The 27,670-nt window shown below is 43.1% G+C and overlaps 1 protein-coding gene across 2 annotated transcripts in view; it reads left to right on the forward strand.

Annotated features, from left to right (window-relative positions):
- OSBPL10 (oxysterol binding protein like 10) overlaps nt 1-27,670 on the forward strand; it is a 653,617-nt gene that overhangs the window by 211,489 nt on the left and 414,458 nt on the right. For both annotated transcript variants that reach the window (XM_089690791.1, XM_089690795.1), the window contains exon 3: nt 21,079-21,152. In XM_089690791.1, coding sequence (XP_089546917.1) covers nt 21,079-21,152 — 74 coding nt within the window. The remainder of the gene's footprint in view (nt 1-21,078; nt 21,153-27,670) is intronic.

Genomic DNA, 27,670 nt, shown 5'->3' on the forward strand with positions numbered 1-27,670 from the left:
GGTCGGCCGCTCCCCTGCCTCCTCTCGGTTGGCAGCCCCAAAAGTCCGCGCGGACCTTTTAATCCGGCTTGCGGATGTGGCTGTCAGGATGTGTGTAGGCGGGGCAGCGTGCCGAACGTGAGGGGAGGGGAGCTAGGCTCCTCTCACAGTCCGCCCTGAAGACCCGAACGGCGCGGGAAGACAGCGAGAGGAACGCAAAAGGTAAGTGAATTGACACGGGGGACTTGGCTTACTAGAAGGGGGGGGGGGGAATAGTACTGTGGGGGATGAAATACTATATGAGGGATGAATTACTTTATGAGGGATGAAATACTATATGGGGGGATGAAATACTATATGGGGGATGAATTACTATATCAGGGATGAATTACTATATGAGGGATGAAATACTATATGGGGGGATGAAATACTATATGGGGGGATGAAATACTATATGGGGGGATGAATTACTATATGAGGGATGAAATACTATATGGGGGGATGAAATACTATATGAGGGATGAAATACTATATGGGGGATGAATTACTATATGAGGGATGAATTACTGTATGAGGGATGAAATACTATATGGGGGGATGAAATACTATATGAGGGATGAAATACTATATGAGGGGATGAAATACTATATGGGGGGATGAAATACTATATGGGGGATGAAATACTATATGAGGGATGAAATACTATATGAGGGATGAAATACTATATGAGGGATGAATTACTATATGAGGGATGAAATACTATATGGGGGGATGAAATACTATATGGGGGGATGAAATACTATATGGGGGGATGAAATACTATATGAGGGATGAATTACTATGGGGGATGAATTACTATATGGAGGATGAATTACTATATGGGGGATTAATTACTATGCTTACTATGGGGGAATATTACTATACTTACTATGGATGACACATACACATCATTCATCTACTCTTGGTCCGGCCCCCGGGTCCAATTATAAAATACTTTATTATTTCATAATAAAGTAATTATAAAATAATTTCTTTGTGTTTGATTCCTATTCAAGAGAATTACTTTATATATAGTCAATATAGGCACAGAGGTAAATTTTTTTAACATTTTCTAATGGTGGTGTGCCTCGTGATTTTTTTCATGAAAAAAGTGTGCCTTTGCACAAAAAAGGTTGAAAAACACTGATCTAGACAACCTTCTCCAAAAGGACTCTTGTCTATTTCAATGCAGATGGTCCAGGCTTTTGCTTGAGTGATCAGCTTTCAAAATTCTGCTCTTCAACCTTCCCTTCACTTGGGATACTTGGGTCTGATCCTGGATACATCCCAAGCAAGAGCTTTCCTTCTGGAGAAGAAAATGCTCTCTTCCTGAACTCACACTTTGGAATTGAAGTTAAAGAGACATCCCTAAATAAGATTTCCATGAAAGTTCTGGGCCTCATGGTAGCCTCCTACGAGGCTGTTTTATTCAACCAGTTTCATTCAAGACCTTTCCAGCACAATACCTTGTTGACCTGGAACAAGAATGCAAATTTACATTGCCTACCCATGCTCCTTTCCAGCCAAGCAAGGCTGTCCCCTGGACCGTGTCCACTCACAACCACTGTGGCTCCCCTTTGGCTGTATCCTACACTCTCTAATCCACATCGTCAGTCTCTCCCTCTCCACCGGCCTTTTTCCCTCTCCTCTCAAACATGCACTGGTTACCTCCATACTTAAAAAAAACCCTTATTGGACCCCAACTGTATGAACAGCTTAAGACCCTTCTCTCTGCTCCTGTTTGCCTCCATACTTTTTGAACACCTTGTCCACAACCGTATAAGTTGCTGCCTCACTGATGATAACCTTCCCTTCTCGACCCCCTACAGCACAGGTATCAAACTTTGGCCCTCCAGCTGTTGAGGAACTACAAGTCTCCTCATACCTCTGCCTTTGGGAGTTATGCTTGTAATTTTCAGCCTTGCAATGCCTCATGGGATTTGTAGTTCTGCAGCAGCTGGAGGGCCACAGTTTGACACCCCTGCCCTACAGTCTGGCTAGTGCCTGCAACATTCCACTGAAACTGCCCCAAAAGAACTCATTATTGACCTACTAGCTGCTAAAAACCAATTGCGTTTACTCCATACTCATTAAACTCCACTCCTTTGGTCTCTGCAACTCTACTTTTTCCTGGTTCTTTTCGTACCTTTCTTAGTGCACCTTTAGTGTAACATACAACGATATCTCCTCTGCTCCTCTTCCTCTTTCTGTTGGGAAACCCTAAGGCTTTGTCTTTTGGCCCCTCCTATTCTTTTTCTACACATCTTCCCTGGGCCAGTTGATAACCTCCCACAGCTTCCAGTACCACCTCCATGCCGATGACACCTAGATCTATCTTTCTGATACACGGCTCACCCCTTCAATCCCTTCACATATCACACATTTACTGAGTGACATATCAGAATTCCAGAAATTGCTAAACTAAATACACCACAAAACAACCTATTCACTCCCTAGTTATCTCCAACCTTGACTACTGCATCTCCATCCTCACTGGCCTTCCTTTACACAGGCTATCCCCTCTCCAGTCTATCATAAACACTGCTGTTAGACTCCTACATCTTACCAGTCCTTAGCTGCTGCCCCTCTCTGCCAGTCCTTTTACTTGCTCCCACTAGCCCTACATTTAAAATTCCAAATACCACATCATGCAAAGCCAACCACAACACTGCCCTCAGCTACATCACTAACCTCATCTGCAGATATTACCCAAATCATCCTCTCAGCTTCTCCCAGGAGATCTTGTTTTCTAGCTCCCTTCAAATCCAAAACTACCCACGCTCTGTACATCACGTACACCTAACAGTGTTTAGATACAGCTGGTAAAATAAGTATAAAACACGTCACCATTTTTCTCAGTAAATAGATTTCTGAAGGTGCTATTGACATGAAATTTTCACCACATGTCGGTAACAACCTATGCAGTCCATACATACAAAGAAACCAAACAAATATTTGTAATAAAATGGAACGACACAGGGAAAAAGTATTGAACACATGAAGAAATGGAGGCGCAAACAGGCATGGAAAGCCAAGAGACCAGCTGAAATCTATTAGTAATTAGAAAGCAATCCTGCCCTTTGTCAGTGCAAATTAATATCAGCTGGTTCAGTCTCAACTAATGTCCTATAAAAATGTGTCTCATTACCAAGGTGACATCTCATGATGGGTAAAAGCAAAGAGCTCTCTCGAGACCTTCACAATCTTATTGTTTCAAAACATACTGATGGCATTAGTTACAGAAGGATTCCTAATCATCGGAATGTTCAAGTGAGCACTGTTGGTGCCATAAGTGGAAAGAACATAATTTCACCATAAACCGGCAATGACCAGGTGCTCCTCGCATGATTCCTGACAAAGGAGTGAAAATAAATATCACAAGTGTTGTCCAAGAGCCAAGGTCCAGTTGTGGAGAGCTTCAGAAAGACCTGAAATTAGCAGGTACAATTGTTTTAAAGAAAACAATAAGTAATGCACCGCTCACCGCGCAAGACTCCATTGCTGAAGAAAAAGCACGTTGAAGCTCGTTTAAATTTTGCTGCAGATGAGACCAAAATGGAACTCTTTGGTTGCCATAATACACGCCATGTTTGAAGGTCAAATGGCACTACACATCACTCCAAAAACCCCGTACCAACAGTGAAGTTTTCAGGTGGGAACATCATGGTATGGGCTGTTTTTGCCATTGAAGGAAGGATGACTGTAAAAATGTTCCAACACATTCTTGATAAAAATATGCTGCCATCTACCAGGATGATGAAGATGAAATGAGGGTGGACATTTCAGCAAGACAATGATCCCAAACACAAAGCCAAGTAAACTCTCAACTGGTTTTAAAGAAAGAAAATAAAGCTGCTAGAATGGCCCAGCCAAATACCTGACTTGAATCCAATAGAAAATCTATGGAAAGAACTAAAGATCAGAGTTCATAGAAGAGGCCTACAGAACCTTCAAGATTTTCTCCATACAGAAGGTATCTTGATGCTGTCATTGCCAACAAAGAATTTTGTATGAAGTATTAAATACATTTCAGTTAGCATGTTCAATACCTTTTCCCTGTGTCATTCAATTTTCTTAAACATAACCTAATTTCTGCACTTTTTTGTTTTGGTTTATTTGTATGTATGGATTGCATGGGTTGTTACCGATATGTGGTGAAAATTTCAGGTCAATAAAACCTTTAGAACTATATTTACTGAGAAAAATAGTGACATATTCAATACTTATTTTACCTGCTGTATCAATTACCTCTCTCAGACAGCAGTTGTTCAAAGGGTGCATAAAGCCCGTTATCATATGTCAAAAATTATATTCAGCTCTATCTGTACTTAAAACATGCAAATAATACATATATTACAAAGATACATAAATACATTTGGAAGCCTCTCCATGTATAATATAAAGTGTTCAGTGTATAAATGTCTGCCAAAGCTCTGCAGCTATATATTCTTCTACCACATCCATGTTTCACCTACTTGTGCTGTGTGCCACGCTCTAGTGCTCCCACAGTCACCAGAGGAATTTGACTCTGTGCTACCAGCAAAAAGAGTCAAACAGGCATTAAATTTAGAACAAAATCTTGGACTAAATTACTTATTCCACATTCCCGCACACCACTTCCAGAAGAGAAGACAGCTCCCTTGACTCTCTTCTTGCCACCCTCCAACCAGTTATGTTACTGCCTTTTTTACCAGCATCATCATGTACATTCCAGGACAGAGGGCCACCACTGGTCCTGCATTTTATGTTGTAGCTTTGGAGTGCCTGCTCATACTCTGCGGTGGGAGTGAAGAGGACCAAACTGCCTGCCACAGGGGAAATTATACTTGTCAAGAAAAAGAAGGAAAGAAAGTACCCAGCTCAACTTGCCAGCCAGCTTGCCAACAACCAAATTAACCTGTCTAACAATATGCGGTAACAACAGGGGTTTAGTTAGCACACATTTGCAAATACATACGTAAGCCACAGAGCCACGTCACGGCACCCCAACATTCTGTGGTCCTAACTCTACATATTATGAGAGCCCCCATAGTAGAGGCACATGCATTTAATGGATAGATCAAGGGCAGATGAACCTGAGGGAGCCCACCCCTCTTAAAGGCACAGGAGTGCACTGGACACCCAGCATGTAGCACAATGGCAGTCAGGGTGTCCTAGTTCACCCACTCTACAATTCAGCAGTACAAAAAATGGCCACTACCCCAGTCTATAACTGGCTTAAGCCAATTATAGACTAGGGTAGTGGCCATTTTTTGTACTGTTGACATAAATCTATCATAAAGTCTCTAGATACCATGTAGCATATTAACTTAGTTGAAAAATGGCCTACAGGAGTGCTGCAGAACAAACTTATGTTAAAACTTTTAATATTTTACAACATCTCCTATACAAAACAAGCAATGTACTCTGCATTAGCTTGAGAGGGTACAATATTTATGTTAATAATTTATGGATCGATCAGAATTCTGCTTTAAAGCGACTCTGTTCTCTGAGTTGCAACTAACAAAAATAAAGCTGCAGTTTGATAACAGAAATCATAACTCATGCTCCTTCTTTTTTATTGCTTCCTCGCCAGCCAGTTGTCATACACCCTGAAAGTCACTAGTTATACAAGGTCCCCCTGTCCCTATGGGGTAGTGTCAAGTGGCTGTATCGAGTACTGAACTGTGAAAGGCAAAGGAAGAGTCACATGTTCCTCCTATCCTAAATGTTCTTTAGTACCTAAAGGGTAGCAGTAGATCATTTTATGTGTGTTTGACAATATATTTTCCATTTTTCTTTTTTTTTTTTTACTCCAGCTGCAGCGGTGGATTGGCAGTAGGGGAGCACTGGAAATGTAAAATCATCCACCTTATGGTGCTTGTTAGCAAACTGCAGCCTTATCTTCCTTAGATGCGACTAGCTTTAAGCCTTGAGAGCTGGTAACTATTCTTCAGTTATTTGTCTTTTTTCTTGTACATATTGTAAAATGTACTGCATGTTTAGCCTTTAACAAGAATAGCAAGATCTTGTAACAAGAGTTAGTGGGGAATTTATACTTCTGGCTGAAATTCTTCATAAAGTCTCCGGTTAACGCAGAGCATATTAACTGATTTGGAACTTGGCCTACAGAAGTGCTGCAGAACCAAGTTCCCCTGAGAGCCCTCACTGCCTTTTTATCAACCTTAAGCTCGAAAACCATAAGAGGTTGGTAATTGACAGTGTAATTCTATTTTAGCATCATGATATTATGGAGAATGGTGCAGCTAGAATGCCTTCTGAGTGCAATTGTGGTCTCTTCCTTTATTGTTCTTTCACAAAGAAACACTTGTTGACTTGTAATTAATCTGCAAGCTCTTTTGCTTCCTCTCATTTGTGTTGTGAAAAGCTTTGAATTTCTAAAGTATCTTGGCCAAAACAGATGTTTACTCTCTCTCTGCTTTATTTTAAATACATTTTCATTCCAATTTGACACTTTTTTTTTTTAAAGAGATCTCACATTTTGAGGGTTGGGAAGCCCCCAGCACCCATTCTTTCTAATTAGTAGAACAATAATAGTCAGGAAATTTATCTGCGCTTGTCCAGACTGACAGTTCTCAACCAGATGCACAAATGTGAATGAGCGTTTGACACTTTTGTATGTGGTCAGACGTAGAACACGTGTTAATGTGCACATATGCCAACAATGCACACCACTGAATTATACAACCATGGAATTATTAAGTACGCCACAATTAGCCGAGTATTTTATAGTAGGGCATGTATATACTGTATGCTTCACTAATCCTACGTGTAGTGAGCACACACATCTAGATGCCCATATTTTTGTATTCCTGGGTGAGCATGAGTAATTGCTGTGACCAGGGTGTTTTTTACTGACATGGGCATCCAAAGCAGTGGGTCTCCATTATCTGCAACAGAGGTAGTGGCTTGTAGAAGACTATACCTAGAATTCATAAGTAGGGTAGTAGATACTCTTTCTGTCTCATGGTAGTGCAACAAGTGGTGGGACTTGCCACAGATTCATGCACGTGTCAATAAAGTGTATAAAAATCTGTCAACACTGACTTTTTGCAAATAGAGGTACGGTGTCTCCCGCACATGAGTATGCTGTCCCTGCAGCAGTGAATATCTCCTAAACTGTGCATGTTTAGGAGATACAGTATTCACTGTACTTACAGGTAAGCCTGCTTATAGGCTTACCTGTTGGTACAACTGAGAAAGTGGAGTTTACTGCTGCTTTAAAGTGATTGTAAAGCTTTTTTTTTTTTATTAAATAACAAACATGTTATACTTACCTGCTCTGTGCAATTGTTTTGCACAGAGCATCCCTGATCTGCTTCACGTGTAAAAGCATGCAACTTCTGTGTTTGACACCTGCTGACCATTTCCAATCGCTGCAAATGCCAAGCAGACCATGGAGCCACGTGACTGGATTTCATGACAAACTTCAATTCTAAATGTCAGTTGAAGGTGTCATGGTTCCCCCCCATCCTTCTCCCTCCCTCCCCCCTTCGGATCCCTGCATCCCCCCTTCCCCATTACATGCCCCTGCGCGTAGCCCATATAAAGTGGTGTGCTGAGCGCCAGGGAACTGCCCCCTGCTGTGGATTCCCCACACCTCTCCTTGGCTGAGCGCGGGGGAGTCTGCCTACCCCCTGTGCCTGCATGTGGATTCCCCACACCTCTTCTTGTCCAAACGCAGAGGAGTCTGCCTCCCCACTGTGCCTGTATGTGGATTCCCCACACAAGGCCAGCTGGATGTCGCCGCTCGCCCCCTCCCCTTGTCTCAGTGGGCATAGCGCACCCCCGATGTTCCTGCACTCTGCACCTGCTGGACACAAAGGCCGCGCTCCCTGTGCGTGGCCAGAGCAAGAGGGAGAGGCTTGTTGCCACGGCAACCCGACGCCAAGTGGGCTGTTGCCTGGCAACCTGGAAGCTTCCTGCTCTGGAGATAAAATACCGGAGCAGGACCCGGGCATAGTGTGTCTCCCCCCTGCTTGCTCCTCGCAAGCTAGTGTGCTGTGAGAGGTCGTGCACTGAGGCCAGACCCTACAGCCCCTCTTCCTCCAATGAACACTTGGACTTAACCCATTGCCTGCCAGTCTGCCACCCTTTTGTTTTGCCAGAACCTTTCTATACTCATTGTGTGCCCTCCAAATCACTCAATAAAAACCTTGTGTGGCCCACTGCTCTCAGCGTGTGTGCTGTCCCACCTACACCTCCGTCACAGAGGGCCACATGGATATAGAAAATCATAGACATGTGAGTTATATGCAGCTGCCTTCAGGATGTGGACGCGAACAGAAAAACCATTGATGGCTACCCCACTATAACCCTGCCCTGATCCATCATGTTTCAGCTTTTTGTTGGTCTCTTAACAGGTTGGATGCTTTCTCCTCAGCTCTGCTAAGAAAAACACTATTTTTACAAATGTTTCTCTTCTTTTCAGTACTTCATAGATTTTTTTTGTTTCTAATCAAGATTTTTATTAAGCTGCTTGAGCTGGTCTCTATACAGAAGCTATCTGGGTCAACTAATCCTCAGCGCTGCCTAGGAAGTCATACCTGCACCTCCCTGGACCGAAGTTTGTTGGGCTACCTGTAACGTGACCCTTGGGCACTGTGCTCTGCTTCTCCTCAGACTCCTAGTGCATTGGTTTGCTAGACACAGAGCATTTTACAGGTACAGAGCCATGTCACAGCCTCTGGTGTATAGCAGTTGTTGGAATTTCACTCTGTGAGTAATCTCATGGATGGAGAGAAGATTTAGTAGACTGTGACTACTGGGTACTGTGCTCTCTGTTATGATACTTTCCAGGGATGTAGGTACTGTGTCAACTAATTGCAGAACACTCTCCAGTTTTAGGATAATGGTACAACCTCTGGTGTATCCAGTCACTAGCGTCTTCCTCTGGTACAGATATTTTCATAAGTGCTATCTCTGCTTGAAGACCCGTGTGTACTGGTTAGGTGTCCTTTTATGAAACAGAGATCGGTGGCGATCCTGAGGATCGTTGCTGATCTCCGACCATTAGTGGTTTAGGAAACAGAGATGATCAGTGGAGAACATGTTCTCCACTGATCATCTCAGCACACAAACTGCCAGTGTATAAAGGAGCGATGTCAGCCCTTTACTGGCGATCTGTGTTCTCCCTCCAGATTCTCCAGCCCAGAGCTAGAGAATCGGAGGAACCGCAAACGAAGCAGCGATAATTTACTGCTGTTTAGTAAACAGAGTTTGACTGATCTCTTACTGTAATCTCGCGAGATTATAGTAAAAGCAGCTGTTTTCCAGCGTTCAAAGCGTTTGTAGATCGCTTCTCCCTTCATTCGGAGAAGTGATCTACACCGCTTCATAAAAAGGCATTCAGAGGAGAACTGTCTCCTTTGAGAATGCCAGAGAACTAAGCAGCGGTCATTTACCGCTGCATGATAAAAGGACACCTTAGTTGGTTGCAGAGCGTTACCTAAAATTTGGAGCAGTACTACAACCTTCGATATAACCCATCCTCTGATATTTTCTTGTAAAAATGTTCTGTGGGAAATTATGAAGGTATCCTAGTATGGCACCTTCGGATGCTGAGCACATTGCCACATTGTGGCACTTCCCAAACATGTCTCTTCTGAGTCCAGTAGCCAGAAGACAACGTACTACCCTTGATATACTCAGTCTTTGATAATAACTTGCATGGTCTGATATGTTTTAATATAGAGTATGTCTTCTTTAATCATTCAACTCTGCCTTGGCTCTTTCCCTGTCCTTTTTCCTGTTAGTGACAGAGCAAAGTTTACAGACCCAGAATTCTGACACATGGTTAACACATTTTAATTTTTTACCTTTAACTGGATACTGCTTGAAGAGGAGCGTCAGTCATGTGTGAAAATTAAAAGTCAGCAGCTACAATCCTCTAGTATTATTAAACAGACACTCCCCTGTCCAAGGATTCATTGCTGTCCTCACCCGAGCCGTTTTCTTTACTTGTCTTTTGTCCCCGTTGCTGGAATCTTAAAGTGGTTGTGAAGGCTCAAGGCTTTAGTAGCATTTTTTAGTAAATTCAAACCTTCTTTTAAAAAAATGCTATGCGGTATCCTACCGCATACTCAGATGCGGTAAGATACCGCTTAATGAATTATGCCCTGTGTCAGATACCTTGCAAATCGCGCCTGAAATTGGCGGTTCACCCGACTTTGAATTCGTGCAACTTCACTGTAAGTCACACGATTTCAAAGTCGGGCTTGATGGGACTGGGGGCTTACCTCTGGTTTACATCTATGCGTGTGGTGCCGCTGCGGATCCGCACACAAATCCTTGCAGCCACACCACCCGCACAGAGGAATGCGCACCCGCGGACAGGTGCCATAAATTCTAAAGGCACGCCACCCGCACTGGAAATCGCAACCGTACTGGGAACCGAGGTTCCCGTGAGGGCTGCAGTTTCCAAAGAAGTGCAGGAACTTCTTCCCAGCGTGTCCCGGGGCACGGGAGTCCAAATAAATGAGTGGACTCTCGTAATCGCGCAAAACGCTGCCTGCAGGAACACGGAGATGTGAACTTAGCCCTAATGTTTAGACACACTACCTGGATTCTCTGGCCTTCGGTCTGACTGCTGCCCGCCTTCAGTGATGAACGTCACCTGTGGACTTCACATCTTTTCGCTGTGGTTTGTGAGTATGCAAGGCCTTGCCTCTATTCGGATGTAGTTGTTTACTACAACAGCCTTCAGGTGCAATATGTTTTTCAAAAGAGATTTAGAGAACAATCCTGCTACATCAGACTGTCTTTTCTCATGATGTTCTACTATTTCTGGGCATAAATCTTCAGTCTCTGAGAAAGACGTGGAAAGAGATGGCCAGCAGACAGGCAGCATTTGCAACCGGAAAGAAGTTTTTTTTTTTAATTGGATTGTCAAAAAAAATATTGTTTGTATTGCTATTACAATGTTATGATGTTAAAAAATAGGAATGTATGCTGTGACCATAGAATACCTTTAACTCTTTGATGTATGCTGCTGTTCAGATATAGGGCAATCTGGAGGGTGACAACATTGTCACAACATTTTAATCACACAGCGGGATATTTAGGTTGGAGTTTACATTTCGGTTTATTGTACCATCTGACTCCCCCTTTTCTTGCTATAGAGTCTGTAATTTTAGGAGTACTGCACACTAGCGTTTTGTGTATCTCCGAAAACCCATCTTTCTGAAGAGGGATTTCTCTACCTACATGGTCAGTGGATGTCACCCAACTTGAGCTGCCTGTGATTTCAGGACTCTGTTACAATACTGACTATTATGTCTGCAATAGCGCGCCTTTCTTCCCCATCCTGAAATGTTTAGTAGATTCTCACTGACATGTTTCAGTGTTCTAGTTTCTGGTTATACAAAATGTCATCTTCTCTCTTGAGTATAATAATCACCATTCCATTGCTTCCAAAGGGATTACGATATTTACGGAAACTCCATTCACATACTTCCTCTTCGTACTGTCGCTCAGGACTACTTTCTTATTCTGAGTTGCAGACTCTTTATTTTGGACTATTTGTAGTCCTTGATCTAACAGATCTCGTTTTCTTATGCTGGTTTCTGGATAGGACAAGATTTCTTCCCTTCAGTCCAGGTTCACACTGATGCGGTCCAGAATTCGCAGCGTTTTCTGTGCGAATTCCACATCACATCAGAATCGCACCTCATTCATGCGAACCGCTGCAGGTGTGTTTGTTAAGTTAACAACACCCCGAAATCAGTCCACAAAACGCGGTGCGATGTGTAGAATCGGATCGCATAGGTGTGAATACCCATGTGATCCGATTCTAGTGCGGACCAAACAAAGGGTCCTGCACCTTTTTGGAGCGGGTGCAATTAGAACCATACAAAATATATGGCTCCAATCACACTGCACACAAATTGCATGTGATTTACATAGGAATGCGGTGTGGTTCCTGTGCGAATGACATGCGATGTACCGAACCGCATATATGTGAACCCGGGCTCACTCTCCTTCATCTAGAAACCTTGTCTTTCTGGATGTATGAGTCAGTCTTTACATTGACTTCCCTTACATGACTCTTCTTTTAGATGCATTCTAAGACTTCACACAGAGGGGTAGAACTCGTGTCCATCTATGGACTGTAAGTACAAAAATCTTATTTTATGTGATCGCCACAGTATAATCTTACTTTCAGTTTTCAAAAATAGCCATTTTCTTCCTGCTCCCCAGTCTTGCTGTTACCTCGGAAGAGGTTCAGATTAAGTATACAGTATAAAAGACAAATTATAAATGCCATTGTCTTCTTACAAGTGACTTTGAAAATAATTAAACAAGAAACTTCAAAGTTGAACTCCAGAAATATTTTTGTTGTGCATACTTACATTGGTTCAACTTGGCACAGTGTAAGTATGCATATCCTATACTTGATAGACGGTTGGGGATGTTTGCAATTACTGTAGTAGCTGCGGCTATTACAATACAATTACAATAGCCACAGTTCTCCGGGTCCTGCCCAGGTTCTATATGAGCAGCTGCCCCACTGCACACCATGGGGTGTTGTTCGTTTAGCATCGCCACTATTCATGGAGCACTTTGTATTTTTTTTAATGAATACAAGGCATTCTCTGAATGGATGAGGTGGAGATCATTAAATCACTGCCCCTCCTCTCTGTGCCTTTTTTAAAGGAACTTTTTTTTTATTTAATAGATTAATATTTGTAAAGCGCTGCGCAAACTGTTAATGCTATATAAATCCTGTATAATAATAATAATATTTAGATCTCACTGAACATACAGAATTCAACACTAAGCATTATTACACTTTACAGACTTAAAACTGAACTCCAATTAGATTTTTTTTTTACCTTGCAGTGGGGCTGTGCCCCCACTGAATGGATCGCCTGTTTGTTTTTTGTAGGGGTGAGGACTAAGCTCATACTCACCTGGTCCACCGATCCTACGTAAAACCGCGCTCCCCACGGTTCAGCGGTGGACTGTTCTTGTCTGTGGAGCGTGCATTGAGCATGCTGACGTCATAAACAGCTCATTTACAAGACTGCTGCACTGTGGGGGTGGGGGCAGGTGATTATATCTTTTTTGTCCTCTCCCATAGAGCAAAATGAGAATTTGACCCATTCAGTGCCAGCACAGCCCCACTGCATGGGCCAAAAAAAAAAATCCCCAGATTTCTGCTTTAATGTCTTGAGCAATATTGAGCAGTATAATCACAATTATGTATGCGTCTTCTTACTAGAGACAGAATTTTTAATTTATGTAATCAACAAACAATAAAACATTCCATCGGTCAACAAGTGTGTGTATATCCATTCTTCCTGCAAAACACGTAAAAAAGCAGACTGCACGGTTCTCAGTATGGAAAACTGTAGATCATCAGTAGTTCCCAACACTGGGAGCCTAACACTGTGCTACAAACCAGATTCAAGGCTGTGAAAAGTATTGATTTTTATGGTTCGCTGTGCATCATGGCTCTTATTATATTCAATTTTTAGGAAAGTTGTGCTAGCAGGAATGTAGGAGCAGTCATCCCTAACTAGACATGGGCACACTGGAATTTTTAATTTAATTTTGGATGCGTTCGTTTATTGCAGAATTCCATTTTGTCATATTTGTTATGTTAAACCGATTCTTTTTTGGGATTTGTTTCATTATATTCGGCGTTCGTTTTGTGTATTCGTTGGTCTGAGTGTATTCGAAAAATTTTGCAGTTGTTCAGAAGATTGCTTTATATTTCAGGTGGATTCCATATTCATATATAGAAAATATTTGGAATGATTCAATATTTTCAAACGCAGTGGAATAAATAATACGAAATTTGGCAGTCCCGAATTTTTCAGACCTAAGAATTGCATTAGACAGTGGAACTGAACTGACCTACTGTGACAATTACAAATTCAGTTTAATTCACAAATTTACTTCAACCTGAATTCTCAAACAAATCTGAACATTGAATTAATTTCCCCATGGGCCCAAACTACGTGAAGTCATACAAATGAAACAAATGCATTTATTCATTTTGTTATAACTTTTCTTTGGATTCGTTTACATTCGTTATGTCCATTTAAAGATTTGTATACATCCGTATCTCCGAAAATCCCATTTTCTGATGAAAATCGGTTAGTAACGAAATGAAAATGTCTACCCCTAAACTCTGTTTGAAAATGCTAATTTGACTGGTGGTGATTAACATTATCACTTTCAGAGTGGCTGACCTGAAACAAGCATTCAGCAAGCAAAGAAAGGGTAAAAACAGAGCTTGAGATTTTCATTTTGCCCCAGATCAGCCACTCAGGAAAGTGCTGAAACCTTTTGATTAGGACTAGGGATTCACCGAAATTTTGGCCACCGAAACATCCCGGGCAAAAATAGCAGTTTACCGATAGGAAAAATTTAGCCTATACAGGTGCCTATACAGGAGACTGTGTGTACTGCAGATGTGAGGGGGGAGGGTGTCTGAGAAAGGCAGGAGAGGAGCAGTGTCAGTGCCAGTTTTTTAAATGTTATTACCAGCTTTTTTTTTCTTCACTATTGCTCACAGAACTAGCTTTCACTTTCCCCCCAGCTAAAAGAAACAACGTTTCCTTTTAGTTTATTTCCCGTGATAAAAGAAACAAAGTTTCCTTTTAGTATATTTCCTGAGATAAAAGAAACACAGTTTCCTTTAGCTCTGGGGAAAATGACAGCTAATTCTGTGAGCTATAGTGAAGAAGAAAAAAAACTGACAATTGCATTTAAAAACTGGCACTGACATATAGTGACAGCAAGTGAGGGAGCCTCTCTGTATACACTGCTCCCTTACTGTATACACTGCTCCCCTCCTACCCCCTCCTTGCGTACACTGCCCCCCACCCCCTCCCCTCTACATAGAGGACCTGTCACTCACATGCTATCATATAGGGGACTATGTATAGCAGTAAAAATCATAAGTTAAAAAATAAAATATATATATATATATATATATATATATATATATATATTGTAACAAGGTTAGCTCGGCAGCGGGTGTGTGTGACCCCCTGGATGGGTGCACAACACAAAAAGATAGGCACAGCACAACAATAGTGGAGGTGAAAACAAACAGGTGCAATTTATTTACAATATTTACAGAAAAAATGATAAACCAAAAAGAAACATCAAAATAAATCCTGGCCAACTTGGCTACTTACTGCAACAACAGCTTTTCCCTAGCTACCCACTAGGTACAGCCTGCTGCTATACCTAGTTGCTAGTACTGGGAGGTTAGCCACACAGGCTTTGGTCTCTCTGCACACAGATAACAGGTCAGCTCCCCAGACAGTTCAGGCACAGATCTGGTTCCAGGGTGGAGCCACTCCCTAAGCACTCTGGGAAGCTTTATACAGGTGTTAATGAGCCCACTACCTTCAGCTGGGCTCATTATCTCAGTGCTGAAGGACTCAGCACTTCCCTCTAGTGGTACAAATCCCCATAAACCCTGAACCTCGGACAAATATATCGTCCATCCAGGACGCAACCAGGTGATTTCACCTGCCTACTGTCACATACCCCCCCCTCTTGTTTCAACCTTGGGGTTGTAACACCAGTAGCCAGGCAGGCGTGTACCCGGGATAAAGCATCCACATTTCCCATCTGAACACCAGGGCGATGCTTCACCATGAAGGTAAATTCCTGTAGGGCCAGAAACCACCTATTTACCCTTCTATTGGTCTCCTTATTTTGAGCCATCCATTTCAAGGGAGCGTGATCTGTGATCAGGTCAAAATGTCTGCCCAGCAGATAGTACCGAAGGGAATCTAGGGCCCACTTTACCGCTAAACACTCCTTCTCAATCGTGGCGTAATTTTCCTCGTGAGACTTTAGCTTTCGGCTGAGATAGATTACTGGGTGCTCCTCCCCCTGCTAAACCTGGGACAGCACTGCTTCTAAGCCAACATTGGATGCATCCGTCTGGACCACAAAGTCTTTTGAGAAGTCTGGTGAGTATAGGACTGGCTGGCTACATAAAGCCCTTTTTAAAGACAGGAAGGCTGCTTCAGCATCAGGGGACCACTTAACCATGACAGACTCCTTCCCTTTTGTCAGGTTGGTTAGGGGTACTGCCATAGAAGCAAAATGGGGAATGAATTGCCGATAGTAGCCAGCAATTCCTAGAAAAGCCCGTACCTGCTTTTTGTTATTTGGGCGTGGCCAATTCTGTATTGCTTCCACTTTGTTTATCTGAGGTTTTATTACCCCTCTCCCAATAGTGTACCCCAGGTACTTGGCCTCCTCCTGTCCAATCGTACACTTCTTTGGGTTGGCCGTAAACCCAGCTTTCCGTATTGAGTCTAGCACAGCCTGAACTTTTGGCAAATGTGAGGCCCAGTCTGCGCTATGGATAATCACATCGTCCAAGTACGCTGCAGCATACTTCTGATGGGGACGAAGAATCTGATCCATTTTTCGCTGAAAGGTGGCCGGTGCATTCTGTAACCCGAACGGCATTCTTTTATACTGGAATGACCCTTCTGGGGTTACAAATGCAGTCTTCTCCTTTGCCGACTTAGCTAGGGGAATTTGCCAATAACCTTTCGTCAAGTCTAGTGTTGTCATGTACCGGGCTGCTCCCAGTCGGTCGATTAGTTCATCTATCCTTGGCATGGGGTAGGTGTCAAATTTTGTAACTTTATTCAACTGTCGAAAGTCGTTACAAAATCGCCAGCTCCCATCTGGTTTGGGCACCAACACTATGGGGCTGGACCAGTCACTTTGGGACTCCTCTATCACCCCCAAATCTAGCATTCTCTGTACTTCCCCACGTATTGCCTCCCGTCGAGCCTCTGGGATTCTATAGGGTTTCAGTTTTACTCTTTCACCCGGTGGGGTGATAATGTCATGCTCCACCCCCGAGGTTTGTCCCGGCAGCTCAGAAAAAACCTCTGTGTTGCGGAGCACAAACTCTTTAGCCTCCTGTTTTTGAATTGTAGACAACGTGACTGCTATTCCAACCTCCGGAACCAAGCAGTTAGATGGCGCTGGTGACAAACCCTCAGCAACTAGGGATTCCCTGTCCCTCCAGGCCTTTAGCAGATTAATGTGGTAGATCTGCTCCGGTTTCCGCCTTCCTGGTTGTCTGACCCTGTAATTCACCTCACTCACTTTCTCAATCACCTCGTATGGGCCATGCCATTTGGCCAGGAATTTGCTTTCAACCGTAGGGATTAGCACTAGCACTCTATCTCCTTCAGCAAACGACCTGGTCTGGGCCCCCCGATTGTACACCCTCTGCTGCGCTAACTGTGCTTGGGACAAATGTTCCTTTACGATAGGCATGACCTGGGCAATTCTATCTTGCATTTGGGCGACGTGCTCAATCACACTCCGGTGGGGAGAACTCTCACTTTCCCAAGTTTCCTTGGCGATATCTAACAGCCCCCTTGGGTGTCTCCCATAGAGCAACTCAAATGGTGAAAACCCTGTGGAGGACTGGGGTACCTCCCGGATGGCAAACATCAAATAGGGTACTAAATAATCCCAACCCCTTCCATCCTTATCTACCACCTTCCTTAGCATTTGTTTCAGGGTTTTGTTGAACCTTTCCACCAACCCGTCAGTTTGGGGATGATACACAGAGGTGCGCAACTGTTTTATCTTGAACAGTTTGCACAGCTCTTTCATCACCCGGGACATAAAGGGGGTTCCCTGGTCCGTCAGCAGTTCCTTTGAAATACCCACTCGGCTGAAAACGAGGAATAGCTCCTTAGCTATTGTCTTGGCAGAGGTATTTCGGAGTGGAATTGCTTCTGGATAGCGGGTGGCATAGTCGAGTATGACCAACAGGTACTGATGCCCCCTAGCGGATTTCACCAGCGGACCTACCAAATCCATGGCAATCCTTTCAAAGGGGACCTCAATGATGGGAAGAGGTACCAGTGGACTACGGAAATGGGGCATAGGGGCCGACTTCTGACACACAGGGCAAGAGGAACAGTAATTTTCCACCTCCTTAATGACCCCAGGCCAATAGAACCGCTGCAGTACTCTTTCCCGTGTTTTCTCCGCCCCCAAATGACCCCCAAGGATGTGTCCATGGGCCAACTCCAACACCAACTTCCTGTAAGGTCTGGGCACCACCAGTTGCTCAATGGTTTCTTCTGCCCCCTGAGCAACTCGATAGAGTAGGTCCCTTTCCACAAGGAAGTATGGATAAGCAGCAGTTTTCTCAGGACTCACTAGTTGGCCATCTACTTTTACTACATTTTCCCGGGCTTTTATCAGCGTGGGGTCTTTCAGCTGTTCGGTGGCAAAATTTTCCCTATGCACCTCTAAGTCCGAGAAATCCACAACCGGCAGATTTTCATCTGAGGAGGCGGGCTCCTCCCCAGTTCCTTGGGTCTCCCCAGCTAGTACCGACAAGGGGAACTTGGGAGAGACCTCACCACACTCAGACGCTTTCTGGGATTCAACTTCCTGGTCTGCAGGGGAGACAGTGGGGGGGTCAGAACAATCCCAGAGTTCCCAGAATTTTGGAAAATCCCTCCCCACAATGGCATCATGTGGTAAATGAGGTACCAATCCTACCTGATGAGACAGGTTACCTTTGGGGGTCTCAAAAAACACAGTAGCCACGGGATACTCCCTAGTGTCCCCATGCACACAAATCACTGCCACCTTTTTATGCCCAGAGAGCTTTGTAGTGACCATCTCCTCTCTTATCAAGGTTACCAGGCTACCTGAATCCAGCAACCCCACAATATTATTTCCATTAACAGTCATTTTGCACAAATGTTTCTCAGTGCCCGGGCTGGCCGTGCATACCACTGTCGCAAACAGCGACTGACGTCTATTGCTCAGAAAGTCACACTGCATAGGCTCATCCACCACTGGGCAATTGGCTGCAATGTGTCCCTCTTGCCGGCAGCGGTAACAAATAATTTTTTTCACCGCTTCTTGTGGCCTTGGCCTTCCTGGCCGCTCTTGCCAGACATTGGGTAATACTCCCACCCTCTCACTCTCTCCACCCTCACCCCTTGTAGTCATCTTACCCGCCGCTGGGGATGGTCTGGTCTTAGGGTGGAAAGTCCATAAGTCTCTGGAAGAAGAGGTCAGGTTCTCAGTAGCCAAGTATCTCTCCACTAGATCCACCAGCTTGTCTGCAGTTTCTGGGTCTCCATGGCTGACCCACTTTTGAATAGTATTAGGCAGAGACCTTAGGAACCGATCCATGACGACACGTTCCACAATTTTTGGGGCGGTCAAAGTCTCTGGCTGCAGCCACTTCCTGCTCAGGTGAATGAGATCATACATCTGTGACCTGGGAGGTTTCCCAAGCCGAAAAGTCCAATTATGTACCCGCTGAGCACGGACAGCGAGGGTAACACCTAACCGGGCCAAATATTCCACTTTTAGCACATCATAGTTTTTGGCTTGGTCCGGCTCCAGGTCATAGTAAGCTTTTTGCGACTCTCCAGTTAATAATGGGGCCATCAATCCAGCCCACTGTTCTTTAGGCCACTTTTCCCCTTCAGCAGTCCTTTCAAAGGTGGTTAGAAACACCTCTGGATCATCCTCTCCAGTCATTTTTGGCAATAAACGGCCCACAGAAAATGATGGTGTTTTACCAGAATCATCACCAGCCTCAGTCTGCTGCCTCTGCTGGAGCTGCTTCAAAACAGCCTCAATTTGTTGCTGGTGTTTCTGGTCCTGTTGCACCAGCAATTCCCTATGGCGGACCTCTGCTTGTTCCAAGGCCTTCTGCTGGGCTGCAATGCTCTGCTGGAAACTTGCATTTGCCTGCTGTTGATTGGCATTTGCCTGTTGTTGATTGGCATTTGCCAGAGCCAACTGTCTGATTATCTCCTCCATGCTGGCCTTTAGTTACCACAACTGCCCGCATCCTCCACCATATGTAACAAGGTTAGCTCGGCAGCGGGTGTGTGTGACCCCCTGGATGGGTGCACAACACAAAAAGATAGGCACAGCACAACAATAGTGGAGGTGAAAACAAACAGGTGCAATTTATTTACAATATTTACAGAAAAAATGATAAACCAAAAAGAAACATCAAAATAAATCCTGGCCAACTTAGCTACTTACTGCAACAACAGCTTTTCCCTAGCTACCCACTAGGTACAGCCTGCTGCTATACCTAGTTGCTAGTACTGGGAGGTTAGCCACACAGGCTTTGGTCTCTCTGCACACAGATAACAGGTCAGCTCCCCAGACAGTTCAGGCACAGATCTGGTTCCAGGGTGGAGCAACTCCCTAAGCACTCTGGGAAGCTTTATACAGGTGTTAATGAGCCCACTACCTTCAGCTGGGCTCATTATCTCAGTGCTGAAGGACTCAGCACTTCCCTCTAGTGGTACAAATCCCCATAAACCCTGAACCTCGGACAAATATATCGTCCATCCAGGACGCAACCAGGTGATTTCACCTGCCTACTGTCACAATATATATATATATATATATATATATATATATACACACATATGCAGAAATTTCGGTTTCGGTTTGGTTTTCAGCCACATGCATTCTGAATTTTCAGTATTGGTTTTTGGCACCAGAATTTTAATTTCGGTGCACCACTAATTAGAACAACAGCCAGGCAACTTCTCAATAGGAAAGGTCAGCAGTGGCAGCCTAAAAACATAGGAGTACCTCACCTCATGTTTTACTCACTGACAATAACCCTACTTTCACACTGATCTGCCAAAAAAAGCCTCAAAAATGCATAGGCGTTTTTACCGTGTTTTTGAAAGGACACGTGACTTAAAACTGCACCAAAATCGCTTCTCAGAGGTGTTTTTCAGGCATTTTCCATTTATTTCAATGGGAAGAAGCATTTTTGGAGCGTTTTTTTTAACTCCCCAAACATGCCCCAAAGATGTTGCAAGCAGGAGTTTTTACACTGCACTGCAAGCGCAACGTCTCAGTGTGAAAACATACATAGATATACATTCACATACACAGGGAGTCAGTTTTCTTGAGCTTTTCAGGCGCTTTATTTTAACGCAAAAACGCTTCAAAAACTCCTCAGTGTGAAAGTAGCCTAAGTTGGGCAGATCTTGGTAAAGGAGTTTTGCTTGTTAACAGTTATGTTTCTTATATTTACAGCTGCTGATTCCAAGGAGCTTCAGTTCTGGTTGACTCAGCTTCAAGCATGTGCCAAGTATCATACTGAGACCAAGGTAATTAGCCTTTATTAAAAATATTATAATTCCAATATACATACTGATAACTCTAGTGTGGATGCAGCTAGTGTGAGCAGCCTTAAAAGAAAATGGAATAGTTTGTTCTTCACAAAAGAATAATTAGGCCAGGATCACACTGGTGCTCTGCAGTTTGGGCTCAGTGCAATTGTAAGGAGTTTTACATGCGGGTTTAGGTTCGCTCCCATTTATTTTTTTATTAGACCGTGCGTTTTCATTAAAGCGCATCAAAATCTTTGATGCGCTTTCAGAAAAGGTGCAGCCTAATAGAAGTCAATAGGGATGCACCTAAAACCGTGTATAAGATGCACATGTGATTACGCTGCAGCACACTTTTGTGACTCCAGCCTAAATGTATAATACAGTTCTCAAGAGCTGTTGGTTTAACATGTCTGTGAAATGCAGACATGTAATCTCAGTCTCTGTACAGAGATATGAGGAGAAGTGCTTTCTGATGTCTGCTGCAAAAAGAACATACTGCGCTGAATTGCTTCAGCTTCATATCACTTTGCGATACTAAAAAACACACGTGCTAAATTGAATTTGAAATGAGTGAATGTAAATTGTGAGGGCTGGATTTACTAAAACTGGTGAGTGCAAAACCTGGTGCAGCTCTGCCTAGAAACCAATCGACTTTCAGGTTTTAGCCCGGGTTCACAATGACGTGGTGCGGGATTTGCAGCGGTTTCTGTGCGATTTCCGCACCGCATTATAATCGGACTCCGTTCATGTGAACCGCTGCGGGTGTGTATGTTAATTTAACAACAACCCGAAATTGGTTTGCAAAATGTGGTGCAATGTGTAGAATCAGATCGCATGGGTGTGAATACTCATGCAATCCGATTCTAGCACAGACAATAAAAAAAGAGTCCTGCGCCTTTTTGGTGCGGATACGGTGTGATTTGAGCCATGCAAGATGTATGGCTCAAATCGCGCTGCGCAGAATTTGCATGTGATTTGCACAGGAATGCGACATGCCGCACTGCAGAAGTGTGAACCCAGGCTGAATGTCAAAGCTTAATTGAACAAGCTGAAGTTAGAAGCTGATTGGCTACCGTGCACAGCTGCACTAGATTCTGAGTGCTTGAGTTTTAGTAAATCCCCCTCAGTGTTCCTCCTCTCTGGTGTTTCCATTGTGATTTCAAAACATTGTAAGGCTACGTTCACACTAGCCTTGTGTGCAGGCGGCAGAGAGGCGTTTGGGAAGCGTTTTTACCGCTTCCCAAACGCCTCCGCCAATTCTGCACATTACAGCACATGGTGCTGTTCTAACGGGAGCGTTTGCGTCGCGTCGCGGCAAAACGGACGCCTCTGGTCGAGTCAGGAGGCTTTGAAGCCTCCTATTCTCGTCTATGGTGCCGCTCCGCAAACGCCCGGCCGGTTGCGGTTGCGACGCGGTTGCGGGGCGTTTGCGGAGCGGTAACACCACTCAAACTGTATTATAGGCGTTTGTGGGGCGTTATTAACGCTCGGCAAATGCCTAGCAACCGCCACTAAACCGCGCATGCGGCGTTTGCGGAGCATTTGCCGAGCATTAAAAAACGCTCTATAGGGGCGTTTGGCAAGCGTTGGTAAAACAGCCAAGTGTGAACGAGCCCTTGTGTGGAAGAGGAACACTGTGGCAGGCATTAGTAGACCAGATAGACTTTGTACACATTTCTGATATGTAAACCAGTTTGCAAAATGATATCAAGGGTGGTACAGGCATCTCTATTAATGGTCTGTAGAACCCCATTTCAGACTCCATATCACTAACATTTTCTGTGGCAGCCAGCAACACTGCGAATGGTATATGTTGCTTTATTATATGTGTATGTATACTTTGAAGCTGAACTCCAGGTATGAATTGTATTGTTTACTTGCATTGGTCCAGCTTGGCACAGTGTAATTATGTGTATCTCATACCTGTGGAGCTGTTGGGGAAGCTGAAAACCACTGTAGTACTACGTGGAACTACAGTCATAACTGCGATTTTCTTGGTTCTGTGTGAGCGATTTTCCTGCTGTACACTGACCATAGTCAGTACCTCCCCCACCGCTGCTGCTGTTTATAGAACACCTTGTATTTTATTAAATGAAGGCATTCTCTGATTGGAGGAGGTGGAGATTATGCTGTCTCCTCTAAAATGGTTCAGATTAAAAGGTCAGTGCACTTTTACTGAAGTCTGCCAAAAACACCTCCAAGCATTACAGATCATGGAGATCATGACGTACCTCATCCAATCAGAGAACACCTTGTATTCATTGAAAAAATGCAAAACAGTCTGTGAATGGTGGCAGTGCTGAGCAAGTCACCCACTGTGGTCAGTGTTTAGAGCATGGGTGTCAAACTGGCGGCCCTCCAGCTGTTGTGAAACTACAAGTCCCATCATGCCTCTACCTTTGGGAGTCATGCTTGTAACTGTCAATCTTTCAATGCCTCATGGGACTTGTAGTTTGGCAACAGCTGGAGGGCCGCCAGTTTGACACCCGTGGTGTAGAGGGAAAGCCCTCAGGTGTATGAATACCTACATTGGTCCCAACCGGCCCAGTGTAAGTATGCAGTAAAGATCGTACCTTCAGTTCAGTTTTAACTTTCACAGTATTAGGGATATAGAAGCAAAAGAATGGGGAAATTACCTTTTTTGCCACTGCAGCATGGTTCATTAGTTGAATACAAGGCTACCCAATATGTATTTAACCTATAGCTATGTTAATAAATAAATTCTCATATTGTCAGTCTAATTGTTTGTGCATGGTTGCTATAACTATAGAGGCAGAAACATTAACATCATTTAACCTGTTTTAATTGGGTAACCTTTTTAAAAAAAAAAAAAAAAGAATCCCGTGTTAATTTTTGGTTTTAATCCTTTCTTAAAAGAAATAAAATAAATCAGAGTTCAATGCAAAAAAAAAATTACATTATGTTGACAAACTGGCTAGTAAGAAACTCCCATGAAGTGATAAAATGTCCTTCTAGTTTGTAGAAAAAGTGGTGCTCGTGTCTCATTTTCATAAATTTTCTATTTTTTATATTTTTCTGTAAAAAGCCTATTTGCAGAGTTCAATAGCTCAAGTTTCGAGCTCAAGTATTTAAAATATCGGTTTTAAAAACCTATCTCTAGCCAACACTTTTGTTTTAGATAAATTGGGGACGTCTTAATTCAGCGGTCTGTTTTTTTGTGTCTGTATCCTGTTGGGAAAAGTTTACTTCACTTCCTATCTTACGAAGTGATAGGAGACCTAATCACTGTGAGGGAAAATCCCCTCTTAGACAGCTGTCACTGGAACAGGTGGCCTGTTGGAAAAATGTCTCTTACCCCATGGTTGAGCGATGCTTTTACCGCCTCCCAACCTCTATCCCTTTAGCGATTGGGGGTGTACACATGCCTCATCTGTGATGCTTTGCTTCGTGGCTGTGGCCCACATTATAACCCTGACTGCTTTGCAAGCACCACATGCATTTGTGGTACGTTAGTGTGGGCTTCAAGGGGTTAAAGCAGATAGTTACCCCTTGTCAAATGCTGTCTGACCCTAGGTTCACACTGAAGCATTTTCCGCAGCGTTTTGCAGAAACGCACTAAAATCCATTTAACATGATTTCCTATGGGACACGTTCACATCTCCGCGTTTTCACCCGGTGCGTTTTTTGGAAAGGGTCAGGGATTTTTTTAAATGCAAAAAGTTGCGTTATTGATTTTATAGATTTCAATGGAAATGCTGCAGAAAAGAGTAGTGCGTTTTTGCTTCGTTTTGCATTTTAAATCTGACTAGCAACAAGAAAAAGAAAGCAAAACGCATCAAAAATCCATCTAAAACACGCTAAAACGCATGTGGAAAAACGCAAAGGGGACTGCAAAAACCACTGCAGAAATGGATCAAACGCAAACTGCATAGGTGTGAACCTAGCCTGAAGCGTGTTATAATTTGATTTGCTTTTCAGAGGCCAGAGCTGGTATGAATGAACCCCAAGGGCTCATGTACACTGCAGCTGATAAACTGACGTTCAGGAGCTTTTCTGCGTTTTTTTTTCAGCAGCCCCTGAACTCTGCCTATTGTTTTCCTATGTGTCTGTGTGCACTATGTCGTTTACAGGCAGTTGAGTTTGCAGTCGTTTTTTTGAACGTACCAAACTTGCGTTCAGGAGTAGATTTTATCAGCGTTTCAAATGCCAAACGCTTATAAACGCGACTAAACGCGTTTTTGAAATGTTCCATATCCAGATGCTGTCCAGAGCCTTTTTTCATCATCAGAAATGCATGCAAATTGTTTTTCATGTATTCAAATGGACCCCATACACCAGCGTAGTCAGTTCCAGGTTTCGTGTGAAGGAAAAAATGGTAGAACGTGCTGCATTATGCTCATGATGGGATCCATAGTGAATACAACCAGAAAAGACAGCTAATCTCAACACATACTGCTATCAGCGTTTCAAATGCCAAACGCTTGTAAACGCGGCTAAACGTGTTTATAAGCGGTTGCGTTTATAAGCGTTTTTTAACTGTTCCATATCCAGATGCTGTCCAGAGCCTTTTTTCATCATCAGAAATGTATGCAAAGCATTTTCCATGTATTCAAATGGACCTAGTACACCAGCGCAGTCAGTTCCAGGTTTTGCGTGAAGGAAAAAATGGTAGAACGTGCCGCATTATGCTCATGATGGGATCCATAGTGAATACAACCAGAAAAGACAGCTAATCTCAACACATACTGCTCTTTCTGCTGTCTCTATTCCTCTCAAAATGTCTGGAATAGTTAATTTTTTTACTGTTTTTCTGTGCATTCTGAGCATTTTGGAAGGTCTCCTGAGGTTATCTTTAAAAAATGCTTCTAATCGCAAACGCGCACAAACGCGGTATGCAAACGTGGCTAAACAGACTTTTTTTAACCTACGTTTTCCAGCAGTCAGTTTCCATGGTTCAGAAGTGTTTTCCAAACATCCCAGGTACATGAGCCCTAAGAAGTGATTTCATGAAAAAAAAAAATACAGGGCCAATAATTAGTGGATGTGTATGGATTATGTTTCCAATCATAATTGTAAGGATATTATTTAGTGTCACTTTAAACAAACCTTCTGAAACCATTAGAGTTACCTTTTAGGAATAAATGCAGATTGACCGTAGGTTGATTGATTGTTGTGTCTCCAGGCAAATCTACAAATATATATATTTAATACGGTTATACAAATAATGAAGCACAAGCATATAAAAATGACACATAATAATAATCATTGCAATAACAGAAAATGGCTCGGTAACAATACACCAAGCTTTCCTTCTAAAATGTGTCATCTGATTGGATAGTGTAAACTTCTTCCAGACATCAGTGTGTTAGAGCTGACAGCTTTGATGTTGGCCAGGAGCTCACTGTATATATACTCTCATTTGACAGTTGATTGATTAAATACTGTTATGAGCTTTCTGGAACCATAGAAGCTGAAGAGGTGACAGAGATTAATGTGATGTTCAGTGAAATGTTTTCATCTATTTGAAATTAAAGTTGTGCTTAAAAAACATTCAGAAACTTAAAGAAACATATTTTTTTTCTATTGAGGCACAAAAGTTCCTGTTCCAATGAAGATGATGTTGAAGTACATGTAAACTCTTAATTGGATGACATTTACTTTGTTCTGGGTTCTGTATATCATACACGATTGCATTTTTTTCCTTTAGAAAATGCATGTTTTCACTTTTTTCATCCTTCTTTTGATCTCAGTATTGCTGATCTCTAGATCTTTCAGCACCTTCCTGTCTGTGTGCACTTGCTCCAGCAGAAGCTGAATATTAGTGCCCAGGATGGGTGACAGGTAACAGCAGATGGGGACAGAGTATTGTCACCCTATAACAGAAAGTTCATGAACAATAACCTTCATAGCAGTTTAACCAGGAATCATTTTAACGAAAGTTACATATTTAACTACTTACCCTCCAGAAGATTTACCCCCCTTCCTGACTAGACCATTTTTTACAATATGGCGCTGTGTTACTTTAACTGACAATTGCGCAGTCACGCAACGCTGCACCCAAATGATATTTATGTAATTTTTTCCCCCACAAATGTATTAATTTCAGGTACTTATATAGCGCCATCAATTTACGCAGCGCTTTACATATATATATATATATATATATATATTGTACATTCACATCAGTCCCTAACCCTCAAGGGGTGTACAATCTAAGGTCCCTAACTCATTCATACATGCACATACTATGGACAATATATACAGGATCCAATTAACCTACCTGCATGTCTTTGGAGTGTAGGAGGAAACCAGAGTACCCGGAGGAAACCCACGCAGGCACAGGGAGAACATCCAAATTCCAGGCAGGTGGTGCCATGGTTGGGATTCAAACCAACGACCCTAGTACTGCCAGGCGGAAATGCTAACCACTAAGCCACTGTGCCACCCCTTAATGGAGCTTTCTTTTGGTGGTATTTGATCGCCTCCGCGTTTTTTTAATTTTTGGGCTATAAACCAAAAAAGACCAACAATTGTGAAAAATCCCAATATTTTTT

Source organism: Staurois parvus, unplaced genomic scaffold (genome assembly GCF_062004578.1).
Source record: "Staurois parvus isolate SC_StPar_1 unplaced genomic scaffold, SC_StPar_1.0 ptg000021l, whole genome shotgun sequence".
Lineage (NCBI taxonomy): Eukaryota > Metazoa > Chordata > Amphibia > Anura > Ranidae > Staurois > Staurois parvus.